The sequence below is a fragment of the Candoia aspera genome, chromosome 16, assembly GCF_035149785.1.
Source record: "Candoia aspera isolate rCanAsp1 chromosome 16, rCanAsp1.hap2, whole genome shotgun sequence".
In the NCBI taxonomy this organism is placed as follows: Eukaryota; Metazoa; Chordata; class Lepidosauria; order Squamata; family Boidae; genus Candoia; species Candoia aspera.
The window spans coordinates 9,672,684-9,685,639 of NC_086168.1; the positions used below are offsets into that span (position 1 = coordinate 9,672,684).

Here is a 12,956-nt window from a genome sequence, read left to right on the forward strand (position 1 = left end):
GTGCACCAAGCCCACTGACAGCTCTTGGTGGTGGCTGTCACTTTGACGCCAAGGTAGTCGTTACAACTGAACCTGGAAATCTGTATTCAGGAATTGCTGTGTTTAATTTCCAGGCATACCACCGTAGCTACACTGGGTCTGGGTGCATTGGCGAGCCTTGGATAGAATGTCTGGGTGGTTTGGGAATTGTCATGGGTGTTCCTCTCTCATCTCCACTGATGTGGAGAACCATGACCTCCTGGCCCGGAATGTGGAGAAAAGAATCATTGATAGTTTGAGTAGCTTCCCCTGCACATGAGTTGGATAGCACTGGGAAAAGCAGTTCTTGCAGTCGCCATCAACCTTCTTTGCTCTGTCTTCTTGGAACTGAAAGATGTGTTTCACTTGTTTGTGGTTTGCTGACATGAACAAGCTGACAGGTGGACAAGCCGCCCATCAAGTTGAGATCTCGTGAAAATCCTTTGCATGTAGGACCCCTTCTCCAGCGACAACCAGTCTACCATGGAATTCAGCTACCTTATGTATGAGTTCCACTGATATGGATGAGGTGTTTTTCCACCCATCATTAAATGTTTAGTTTCCCTCTGCAGGACCTTTAACCTGGATCAGCTCTGGTGATCCAGGTGGATTCTACACTGAAAGAAAGGTCATCTCCTCTTCAGCAGTCTGGTTAAGCAGCTAGAGTGAATGCTGCTGTCGTTTTCAGCAAAATTAGAGAAGAAACTGGTGAAGGAGGGCTACAGTTGCCACAATCCCCAACTCTCCTCTATAGCCCTTCCCAAGAATTTCATGTAACAGCTAATTAAAGATCTCCTCTCATTTCCATGGTAACCTCAGGCATCACTCTCAGGCCTTCTCTGAGGGGGCATTCAACATCCTTGGCTGCTTTAGCATCAACATACCAATAAGATGCACTTGCTCCTGCACACAGCCAGCTAGAGAGTAATTGAATCAGAGAGAATTCACCCCAGTGTGGTTGTAGTGCTTAAGGTGGTGAACTAAGAGAGGGAATACCCAGATTCTAGGCCTCCCTTAGCCATGGAAGCCAGCTGGATGAGTTCAAGCCAGTCACTTTCTCTCAGTCTGAGCCTGGGAAGTCAAAACACATCTATCTGCCAACTTGCACTGGGCCATGGTAGTAGTCCATGATCCATAGTCTTCAATGAAGAAGGCATCATCCTGCAATGGATTGATATAGGTAGGTAAGTAGTTGGTGGATAGATGGAGATCTGTTGAGAGACCTGACATGAAGGGCTGATCTCTTGCACGGACTGTCAAGGAGGGGGTAGTTGTAGACTAAATGGCGAAATATTTACAGCTGGATTGGACTTCATTTCTCATCATCCCACTGCCACCCAACAGCTGTATATTGTACAGCTGGCACCATATCATTTGGCCTTAGGTCTGCTAGATTTGGCTTGCAAAAATCTCGATGGCTACTAGGACGTTTGCTACTCTGTAGTGGTTCTCTGGATTTTTGCAGACCAGATCTGGTAGTCTGGCTCTGCCATGCACATACCCACTTTCCTGTGCAAGCCCATCCATCATGCTGAATAACTTACAGGAAGCCAGAGGTTGTGTGTTACCCAGTGTTAGGTAGCCAGCACTGGAGACCGAAAAGCCAAAGAATCCCTGATCTGACCAGGCTTTGCCAAACCATGGAGATCAAATTTTCTTTTTCTATTCTTCAAAGACTGGAAATCTTTCATAACAGTTGGTGATCTTGGGTCAAACTCTCCTGCTACGATTCGGGAACCGAAAATTTGTCTTACTGCGTCAGTCTTTTTATAGTCACCTAGATGGGTTTTTACATAATGTTTGAAAAACGCCGCAACCTTAAAGCTGAATAAAAATGAATAATGGTTCTAAGGATTCTATATTTTCATTCCCCTCTGTGATGCCCTACTGCAGTCCACAAAACGATATTTGCTTTCAGAGGTTTTTATCCACTGCATAGTTCTAGGAGGTAGCCAATGGCTCCTTTAATATGGAGATAAATCAAATAAAACAAGAAACAGAAGGCAGACCTTTTTTTTCTATAAGCCTGATTTAGAACAACATCCTCTTCCCTGAGCATTCACACTAATCAAACTCAAATATTTTCTCATTCTTGGCCAACTGGAGAATGGACTTGTTGATGGTTGGTCAAATAGATACTTACGAATTTGCTGGGCAGTCATTTGTACCAAGAGTGGAAGGAAATGCCAGCTCATGTGAGTGCTTGGCAACTTAATTCACTTGGCAAAGTACCCCCACCCATGATGTCAGTTATGTACAATTATGGATATGTCCTCCAGTCCTACCAGAAAGATAAGAAGAAGAAACAAGCAGGTTGTAAGGCCATGGAAGGGGAAAATTTAAAAAATTATCTGGACCCAACAAAACCCAGAAGCAAAGAAATGTGGGAGAAGGATTCTGGATGGAGATGTGGAGGTAGGTTTGATGTGGTGCCTAGGAAATCATTGGATAGAAGCAAAGGAAGAAATGGGCATATTTGCTTCCATATTGCTGCAAAGGCTACATAGGTCCTTGTCAAGAAACTGCAACACTAGACTAGCACATTAATGCTCTATAAAGAAAGAACACTGATAAGGGTGTTCAGATAATGCCATCATCTCACTGTTGACCATGCTCTTTCCTTCAGACATCATCATCTACCAGGACTTACACACACTTGGAATCAAGGAGAAAAATCTATGCTGCTTGCTGGGACATCATTGTCACTGAAAAAAAAATAGACATGTGTAAGTCAAGGGCATCTGTGGGAGGCAGGGGGAATCAAACAATGACATCTTCATGATGACATCACACACATGCCATCATTTATGAAATCACATGAGACATCCTGACACAAGGACATCACACCATTGCCTCTTCATCTATGTGTTGTGATTTTGATATCATGGTTTGCTATGCATATCGGTGGTTTTGTGTTTAACTGCATGAGTTTTACTTCCATACACCTTTAGGATCATATCACTGAGGTGAGAATAGATCCTCCATATTTCTAGTGATAGAAAAACATTCATGGGAAAGTGGTTGACCTCAGATTATACCACAAACTAGGAACAAATTGGAAAAACTAATGCAACAATGCAGTTTGCCTCAGTTTGCTTCTGTATCAATTCAATCTGCATTTTCAGATCTAATAATCAAATTAAAACAATCTGATTGGGAAAATCAACTTGCTTAGGGGAAAAAAAAAAAGCCCTTCTGTGCATGTGAAAAAGGCCATCAAACTGAGGGACCAATTCAGGAGCAACCAATTCAGTGAGATAATTTATACTGAATCAATCTGATTCAGAAAGTCAATTCCGTTTGGAAACTCAATAGCACTGTCTCCAAATCAGATCAGCACATAGCCCTAACTCAAATTTTCCTTCTTTTTAAACAGATTATTGCACAGTCTAGCAACATGATCACAATTTGCCTCCTTCATCTCAGAACGGCAATAAAAAACAGCTTCATCTCAGGATGGCAGAAAAATGATTCAGAATAAAACTGCTATAACACTTCACAAAAGAAATATCTTTTATCTTTGGCCATTAACCCCCACCAGGAGAAATGGCAATTCTTTGTACATGTTCACAGAATTTTCTCTCTTCCACACTCTATCCCTTTATCGTCTTCTATTTGGCACCTGCATAGCTGAAATCTTTACAGTAACATACAGGAGATCACAAAAGAACCGTTTCCACATCTTTTCCCTACCCGACTCTGAAGCTTCAAAAGTCTACTGAGCAATAATAACCTTACAGAAATTCACATCCTGACCTCTTTTTTTTTCTTTTCTTTTTTTTGTGATTACAGGAGCAACAAAATATGCTCATCTCAGTTACATGGCTGCTCAAACAAATTTCTCTTCATTTCCCAAGGAATGATGACCTCCTCGCCCCTCCCACTCTTTTATATATTGATTACATTTCACTTTTTTTAAAATCTTTTTGTTTAAATCTTTTTCCTCTTTTTTTTTTAAATGTTGGTTGTTTTCCTTTGTTTTTGTGTGTGTATGTTTACAGCAAAAGGATTAGTTTGTATACATAAGTACATAAAATTGGGGTTAGCAGAGTTTGGCTGTCATCTGATCTGACTGTTTGAGGATCTCGGTGTTGTACAAATCCAATGCGTGGTTCACACGGATGATCTCAGTGTTGGTCAGTTTCAGACGGTGTTTGAGCATACAAGAGAAGAGATCCAGCTGGGGTTTGCCAGGCGCTACTGGGGGTGCCAATCTGTTGATTCGGTCCCGTATATCCAACATCAGTAACATGACAGAGGAAGAGGAGTAAAACTGCCCGCCTTGTGTGTACGACTGGTTGACTTGTTGCACAGCGCTGCGCAACAGATCAGCGTTGAAGCGCAAGCTGTATCCAAACACTTGAATGTCCGAAATTTTGATGTAGAACTGGCGCTTGTTTGGATCAGAAAGGTCCACAGGCCCTTGGCCAGTCTCATTGCGCATCAAGGAGGGCAACCGAGTCCGGCTACGTAGGTAGATGTGGACAGTCTCAAAAAATGTTTTCCACCGGTTGCCCAGCAAGAGAGTCCAGTTGTAGCACTGGCTGTTCTGCAGGCGGATTTTCTCCCAACGGGGGTAGCCCAACTCTCCAAACGGCATGTTCCAGCCTTCTGAGTGGCTCCCACTGAAAGGGTTAACGTAGACAAAGAACATGGGGTCCAGGCTACTGTTGCGCATCTGGCAGATGCGCATGGAGATCCCAATTACCATGTGGATGAAGTCCATCCGGTTCTTGTTGCTCTTTAAGGTAAGGGACATGCGCCTGCGCCACCTAGGGTCAAAGAAAGTGTCCAGGCGGATCTCGTTGCTGATGAAAGTTGTGTGAACATACAGGCGAGAATCCATCTTTTGCAGGAGGTATTTCAGCTCCAGGTCCTGGAAGTCCAAATCTGTCTCGAAGCTGATGAACTGCTCACTGCGCTCAGAGTCCACATTCTGGGGCTCACAGCGACCCCGAGAGAGGCGGTAGCCCTTGTTGCATGAGCCACAGAGAGAGATGTTGGCCAAGCTACACATGGCACAGCTGTTGTTGCCTCCAATGATGCATGGGATTGGCCGTTGGCACAGGCTGGTGCTCCCATGGCAGACACAGCTCCGTTGACTCTCCAGAAAGGTCCCCCAGAACCCATTCTCATTGCAGTAGAGCAAAGACTGGACTCGAGAGAGCCACTGCTGGATTGTCCTACAATTAAGAAAGCATAGACTATAAAAGGCTGTCTCTTATAATCGACAAACTTACATTTCTAGCACTTTGAGAAAACTCAACAGCTGGGTTAACACAAGAGCAGTTTCCCCAGCTCAATTACTCATTTTATAATCAACTAAAACATGACTTTCTGCAGAATCACCTCTTCCATTATAACCCTGCCCAGGTTCTCAGATCACCACCCATAAGCATGTTATGTTCCTACCCACTCTGGACCTCCTGTTCCTTGCAGAGTTATGGATGGCTCCATAAAATTGAAAGGTTGACCACCACTACTGTAGACCTTCAACCAGATGTTTTCCGGTTCTTCTTATTTGTTTCTTTAAATTTATTGGCCACCCAATTCTAGGGGACTCTTTTGTAGAGTTTCAACCACAGGTTGCCCCCTCTTGCTTTAGAACTTCAAGCAAGGTTCAAGAATTCTACCTCTGCTACAGCATTTCCACCACTAGAACTCCAGCTGAACCTAGCCTAAAAGAGATGACCTGCAGTACTCCAGAAATGCTTCTCTGCACTCTCCACCCTTCCCATCTTCAGATCCTTTTTTGCCTCTCCATGCTTCTTTTCTCCCAGTGTGCCTCCCACTAATGAACACATCAATTGTTTCCAAAGGCTGAGAGTTCCTGGTGGTGCCATGGTCATGCAGTAACACTTACTAATGAGGAACTAGGGTGCCATCTCTCTAGATCAAGAGAAGTCACTACAGAAAGGCTCTCAGGGCTGGACCAGTGAAATGGCTTAACCCTGGAATAATAATGAGGTATCAAAAACAGCATTAAAAAGGACATCATGGTTAGCCATCTAAAATGTATAATGGGGTATCAAATGTCTGTTGGAAATGCTCACAGGGGGAAGGAACTTTCTGTCATTTATGGTGGACTTGTGGAAAAACTAAGAAATCCTGGAACCAAATATGTAGTATTATTCAAAGATTCTTAAAGTGAACTTACAATTGAAGCTGGAGCTGTTTCTCTTGGGTTTGGATGGACCAACAGCTTGAAAAGCAACATGGAACTCTGTTCTTATGCATGATAACAGCAGCAAGACTCTTATATGCTCAAAGATGAAAGAATGCACAAATTCTCTCAATGGAGGACTGGATGAATAAATTGATGGAATTGGCACAAATGGCCAAACTGACAGCACTGATAAGAGAGAACACTGTAACTAGATCCATCCCCATCTGGAAGCTGCTCTTGGACTATTTGCTTGTAACACAAAAGAATAAAGTCTTGATTTTAGGTTCTGATGACTGGATGGTTCGATTTTAGCGATACAATATTACTAAATGTTTAATTAATAGTAAGAGACTTTTACAACTTTTATACCTGCGTTGGAAAAGGTCAGAAGCCACTGGTCTGATACGCTTTTTTGCTTAGGCCTGTACCATTATCGCTTTTCCTGTTTCTTTTTTTAGACTTGTATTCTATCGGTCTTATATTCTGCATTATGTGCCTTGATTATATCTTGAACGATTAATAATAAAAAGTAATACTGAGACATCATGGGAACAAAATAAAGGCACCCAAAGGAGGGAGGAGAAAAACAGAGCAGGGTGGGGATGAGAGAGAATGGGTGTAGCATCCAGAAAACCAGACCAAGAACTCGGTAGATCTATTTAGAAGGTTTATAGCCGTGCTGTAAGAGAAGTGGGTTCATGACAAGGGTGCTGGCTCCCCATCATGTTAATTAGCTTTCCCAACCTGGTGTCTGCAACTATCTCAAATCTAAGAAGAACTGGATTAATTATAATTAGGTACATTGAATACAGTTAAGATCAAGATTCCCTTAAGTGGTTTGCACAAAGGAGTTCATACGGATGGTTTATCATGGGAGAAAAGTCCAGGTGGGCAGGGAGGCAACCAAAACTCCTTTTAATTTAATCCTAAATGCAGTTCAGATTGTGTTCTCCAAAGCTAAGTAACTTGATGAGAAGGTAAAATCACCTTCAAGTCAAGCTCTACTCGTGCTTATCCCGTGAAGATCATAGTGCCACATCGTTTTCTTAGCAACGATCAAGAAATGGGTTACCACTGCCTTCTCCTGAAATGCTTTTTTGTAACCTCCATTCTAGGCTAGTATTTCTGACTATAATTACTTTTAAAGGTCAGCTCTGGCCAGTTAAACTGATGCCTTAACTCCTTGTTTAATGTTTCTCTCATGTACAAAATGGTACATTTTAACTGGGATTCTTCCTCTGCCCCTTTCTGATCTAAAAGAGCCACCCACCCAGGTGAATGATGGGCATGGAAGTTTCTAGACTTCTCCTGGTAAAAAATGCAAAAAGCAGAGCAGCTTCACTCCACAACACACCAAATGTCTACATCGCTTTCCCAAGGGTCTCCGAAGTCTGATTATATGTGCCTAAGTGAAATTAGGAATTATTCCCAACCCTGCTGGTCTATTAGATCTGATCTGAACTTTGGGCCACCATCTCATCCTACCATTTCTCAGCTTTTCATCTGTTTGCAACAGCTGCCTGTGCATCCCTGGGGGGAGGGGGGGAGGAATGGTTTTTCACATATATAGGCCAGCCCCTTCAATCCGTTGCTTCCTCCAGTCAGTTGCTTAGCCTTGTAAGTCATGCCGTGCTTCTCATTCAGAAATTACAAAACCAGGTCAGCAAAAAGGGAAACAAATCCCCAGCTTGCTTCCCTTTTCCATTCGAGTCACCTCTGGCTTTGTTTTTAATTAAGGCATGGATGGGGCTTGTTTTGCAAACAAAAATCTAGATGTGCAAAAAAAAAGAAAAAAGCAGAAACAAATAAAAGTGGAAAGATTTTTTTTTTTTTAAGGGACTCATGCCTTTCTGAGCCATTAACGCTGGCTGAATGCAAGTTTCTCTTTCAGCTTTCCCTTCTTCTATTTGCCTTCATTTCCGTTAAGGGTAGTTGAGTGTCAGTGTGTTGCTTTAGGCCATAATTGAATATAGAACATGCTATTTCTATTAGACCTTTGTGAATGGGACAGAAAATCTCATGCTGTTAATATAACCACTCTATCTTTTTGAAGGCTGTCGCACATATTAAATGCTGCTGTCTCTTTCCAGGGCATTCAGACAGCCAAAAATTGCCTCAGGAGGGAGCTTTCTTTGGTCTAATTTGGTGCAAGGAATATTTGGTAACCTTGTGCCAGATCTGTGGCAAAGATGGGGAGGGGGTGCATTGGGAACCAGGTTGCAAAATTTAGTCTGTGTTTCTGGGGGAGAAAAACCACATAGACTTTTGCCAATCAGTGTTTGATTGTTAGGACCTAACCCATAACCTTCTTCAGCCTGGATGCTATTAGGTTATCTGCTTATACCTAGGCTGTGTTCTCACCATACACTTAATCAGGTCAGGAAAAATCTAGTAGATGCATTCACAGAACTGGTTATGTCATTTGACTGGCTTTCATTCCTAATGAAGGAGCAGAACTGGATTCTAGACCAGCACCTTAACCACTACACTGAAGTGGCTGTCAGTTGATCTGGGAAGGGCTGTCATTTTATGATAAAAACACCTGCTTTGCACACAGAAAGTCCTAGGTTCTGTTTTAAGGTCTAGCTCCTAAGCCAACACCTGCTCTAGAACTTCAATCAAAGGCTACCCATCCCTCCTGGAGAACTGTCAATTAGTGTCGACCATACTGGTCTGGTTGGACTTAAGCCTGTGCCTCCATAAAAGGCAGTTCCTGCATTCCCACCAAAAGTTCCTTCACCATCTCTTGTCAACCCAGTAGCTCAGCTGTCTGATGTCACAGAGGAGTCCTCTATGAAGTGAGCTCCGTTCCTTCTCATCCTGCGTGCTCTCCCACCAATCTCTTTCTTTCCAAGAGCCCATTTCTCATACAGATGGAGGTTCACCAGGCAAAATGTCACCAGGAAAAACACTGGCAGGGCAAGCTACTGTATATAAGCAGGGAGCAAAACCACACTCCTTTGCACCGATGATACTACCTAGTTGGGTAATGAAATGTCTTCAAGCAAACCACCAAGCTCAGAGAGCACCAAGGACTCCACAAAACATTTTTTTCCCCTTATTCTTTTTCTATCCAGCGAATAGACATGGCCCCACACATCCAGAGTCTGATTTGTTGAAACTACAGTATGCCAAACATAAAGGAAAATGCTCATATGCTTGATGGTGTGGACTTGAACTAACTAGATACACCAACATTGAAAACCTCCACTTCTACTCCGAATGTTGTCCCATCTACATTTGACAGAGCTCACTGAAGATGGGATTCTCCACTGGTTGTTGTTTTTTCCATATTCCCTTAGTCAGAATGAAATGCAAAATATTTATCTCTCTAAAAGCTTTGGAGGAACACTTGGCTGGAGAAACACTAGGCACAGCTTCTAGGCTCTTAATCCCTAAGTGATGGATCAAAAATAGGATTCTACCCACATGTAGCCATTACAACTCTCAGCAGCTTTTTATATATTTTCTGTGCTAACATCAGGTACTTTTAGCACACGATGGAAGATGTGTATTCTTCAGAGAACATTGACAATTTAAAAAATGTGAAGGGCAGTATTGTGCCCTTCCTTTTACAATCCAACGTTTTGGGACATCTTCAACAGTTACCTGGTAAATCACCAGAGAATAATCTATGTTTCTAAACAACACTGCACCACCAGTAACCTCCTGTGGTGGGAAATACTTTATTGCATTTCTCCTCCAATCACTTTCATTCAGTTTTAGGGAAGTAGCAGCATGTTTTTTTCTCTCTTTCTTCCCAAAGGAGAAAACAAACATGATAAAATTCTCATGGACTGGTGTGGGTGCAAGCTGTTTTTCTTTGTATCATCATCTCTCTAGAGGCTTTACAGCTTCCCTGGCTTCCCACCCCTAAGCAAAACTAAAATGAGTTCAGAGAAACCCACACATGAACAAATCTTGAGAATACAATATTAAAATGGAAAGTTCTTCACCTGGGGACACTAATTGACAATGTTGGGCTCACATTATCACAACTAGGAGATATTGTCCCAACAGACTCATCACTGGGTCAAGCAGACAATGGATGTAATACACACAATGCACATCACACACATACACACATACACCAGCTAAAAACAGAGGAACCGTACCTTTCCCTAGGCAGCTGGTGGTTAGGATTGTGCCGACAACGGATGCTGAGGCCAAAAAGTTTACGGGCAGTGCGTTGGATCTTCTGGCGCTGGGCCTCCATAGAACTCTGCAAGATCTTATAGCGGTTCTGAAGGTCCCAGTCATTTCCCCAGTGCTGATGGATGCTCCCAATGGTCAGGAAATGGTTGTTAGGTAGTTTCTTCATGAAGGACTTAAATTCATCTGGGAAATACATGCACATCAACAAATATATATAAACATAAATCCAAGAATGGATCCTTTGGTGGGAGAAATCGTAGATTCTATTTTTTTCCCACCATAGAATATTGTGTATATGTGTCTTCATGAGAACGGAACTGGAGTTCAGTATCCACATCCCATGTAGAAAGTCCAAGGCTCAATGCCCAGGATCTCCAGTTCAAGGAATCCCTGCAGGTGCTGGGAAAGACCTCTTCCTGAGCAGTGGAGACTTGACAACATCCAAAGAGGAAGATACAGGGCTAATTTGACTGGGTATAAAGCCACTTACTGTGTAATTCCACTAAAACACCCTTGCCGTTCTCCCTCCATTACCTGAATTCTCTAGATCTTTGTAGGCCTCTGTCCAAGATTTGGCCATGTTGGCCAAGGTATATTCCATTATCTGGATGTCGGTGATGGGGCAATTGCACTGGGGGAATTCTTCAGCACACTGACATCCACACTGACTGTCTCGGCAAATATATTCTCCCTCTCCATTGCACATGATATAACTCAATGCTGACTGCACAAATTTCTCTTGTAAATACTGAGGAAAGATGACCTGGAGACCTAAAGGAAAGAAATGAAGGAAGGAAGGAAAATCAAAATAGGGCAAGGAAAGATTCCCCCCTGGCTTCTCCAGCACAGTCACCATGGCTGGCTTTGCATTTCATGCTTAACCTGCGTTATGGGAAAACTCACCTACTCTTGAAGTTTGCACAATAATACGGAACCATAAAGAGTCCAACAGGCAGGGTTGACATAACATGCTAAACCACACATCCAGAAAGCTCTAATTAAGTACTAACCAAATGGGAGCTTGTTGTCTGAATGCATTTGTGAGGTGTTTGTCTGATCTGGTTGAAGGTATTGTGAGAACACAGTCTCTCAGTTTGCAGACTATGAGTGCCACCATCCAGCTGCCATTTTGCTATTTCACGTGTCCCAGAAGCTAAACTGAAAAGAACGTTTGCAAGGTCACTGCAAGAAGCAAACTTCCCCTTCTTTCAAAGGCTAAGTGGACATCACTGGTTTGCACAAATGGCTTCCATGCAGTCATTCAGCAATCCATGTTTCTGTTCAAGCCGGCAGTTTCAACTGAACAGCCTGGGGCACGCAGCGTCTCTGCAGCTGTTTCCTCACATTTGGGAAGCTCAGCTTGTCAAAGCTGATCAGTTTCCAGGGTGTACCCAAGGATGGCAAACAAGGAGTGCAGAAAACACAGCCTTCCCAAGGATCCCTGAAACGTTTCTGTGTGCGTCTCACTCAGCCAGATGCAGGCCTAGATCTCAGAGTGGCTGATAAAGCAGCCTAAAACCGGAGCATCACTAATTACTTCTCCATTTATAGGACTTCAATTCCTCCTGATTTCACTTGACAAACATCACTGGAGCAGAAGGGAACAACAAAGTAATGCAAAGGTGAGAAGAAAGTCACCGTCTCATACAGGAGTTGGGATCTTGTCTGAAGGAGGGGGTTTATTAATACCTGGATGAAGAGTTTAACCATACAGAGCTGAGCCAGAAGGCCGCAATTCACTTTACTGCCCCACCAGCAGGCCTTGAACAAACACACGGTGAACTGTTACACAATTTCAACTTGCTTATCAAAACTAGGATGATGTACTTGCTGGGTATGATTCACTACTCTTCACTTACTTAAAACGAGAAAGTAAATATTGTCCTGCCTTGGATCTGGCTTCATGACAGTACTGGATGCTGAGGAGTTATTATTCCATCTAATCTAAACTCTCAGCATGCCATATGTGTTTGTTTGATCTCTTTGGAGGATGTGAATGTAAATGAATTTTAAAAAATACTCCTTCTGATGAAGAACTCCATTTGTGAATGCCTCTAGGAAGAGGATTATCAGCCTGCTCAGGTTAACCCCAAAGTATGTAGAAGTTCAGAGAATTTTTAGAAAGGAAGACAAAGGAGAACCCTCATCTCTTGGGGGATTGTCGGGGCAGGAGGACAAAGAAGTAGAAGGTAAGAAGAATCTGCTGATAGCTGGACAAATACAATGTGTAGCTACCAAACATAACATGTTGATTGGGGAAAACATTTAACTGATGGGGAGGCGAGGGTTTTCTAGCTTGTAGGGCAGGGTTTCTCAACCAGGGTTCCGTGGCACCCTCGGGTTCTGTGAGAGGTCCCTAGGGGTTCCCTGGGAGATCACAATTTATTTTAAAAAAAATATATTTCAAATTTGGGCAACTTCACATTAAAGAGGCAAGTTTCATTCTTTATTTTTAGTTTAAGAAGACTGTTCATGCATATAGACAGGCCTACCCAGGAAATGAATATAATAATTATGTAACTTCTGGCCTCTGTTTGAGCCTGAATGTGCAGGGGTTCCCCAAGGCCTGAGAAATATTTCAAGGGTTCCTCCAGGGTCAAAAGGTTGAGAAAGGCTG

At 42.8% G+C, this 12,956-nt stretch overlaps 1 protein-coding gene across 2 annotated transcripts in view; it reads right to left on the bottom strand.

Moving 5' to 3' along the window:
• Positions 1 to 3,513: 3,513 nt before the first annotated feature.
• BRINP1 (BMP/retinoic acid inducible neural specific 1) overlaps positions 3,514 to 12,956 on the bottom strand; it is a 56,254-nt gene continuing 46,811 nt past the window's right edge. For both annotated transcript variants that reach the window (XM_063316178.1, XM_063316179.1), the window contains 3 exons: positions 10,874 to 11,110; positions 10,300 to 10,522; positions 3,514 to 5,201 (listed from right to left, as the gene is read on the bottom strand). In XM_063316178.1, coding sequence (XP_063172248.1) covers positions 4,061 to 5,201; positions 10,300 to 10,522; positions 10,874 to 11,110 — 1,601 coding nt within the window. In that variant the 3' untranslated portion in view covers positions 3,514 to 4,060. The remainder of the gene's footprint in view (positions 5,202 to 10,299; positions 10,523 to 10,873; positions 11,111 to 12,956) is intronic.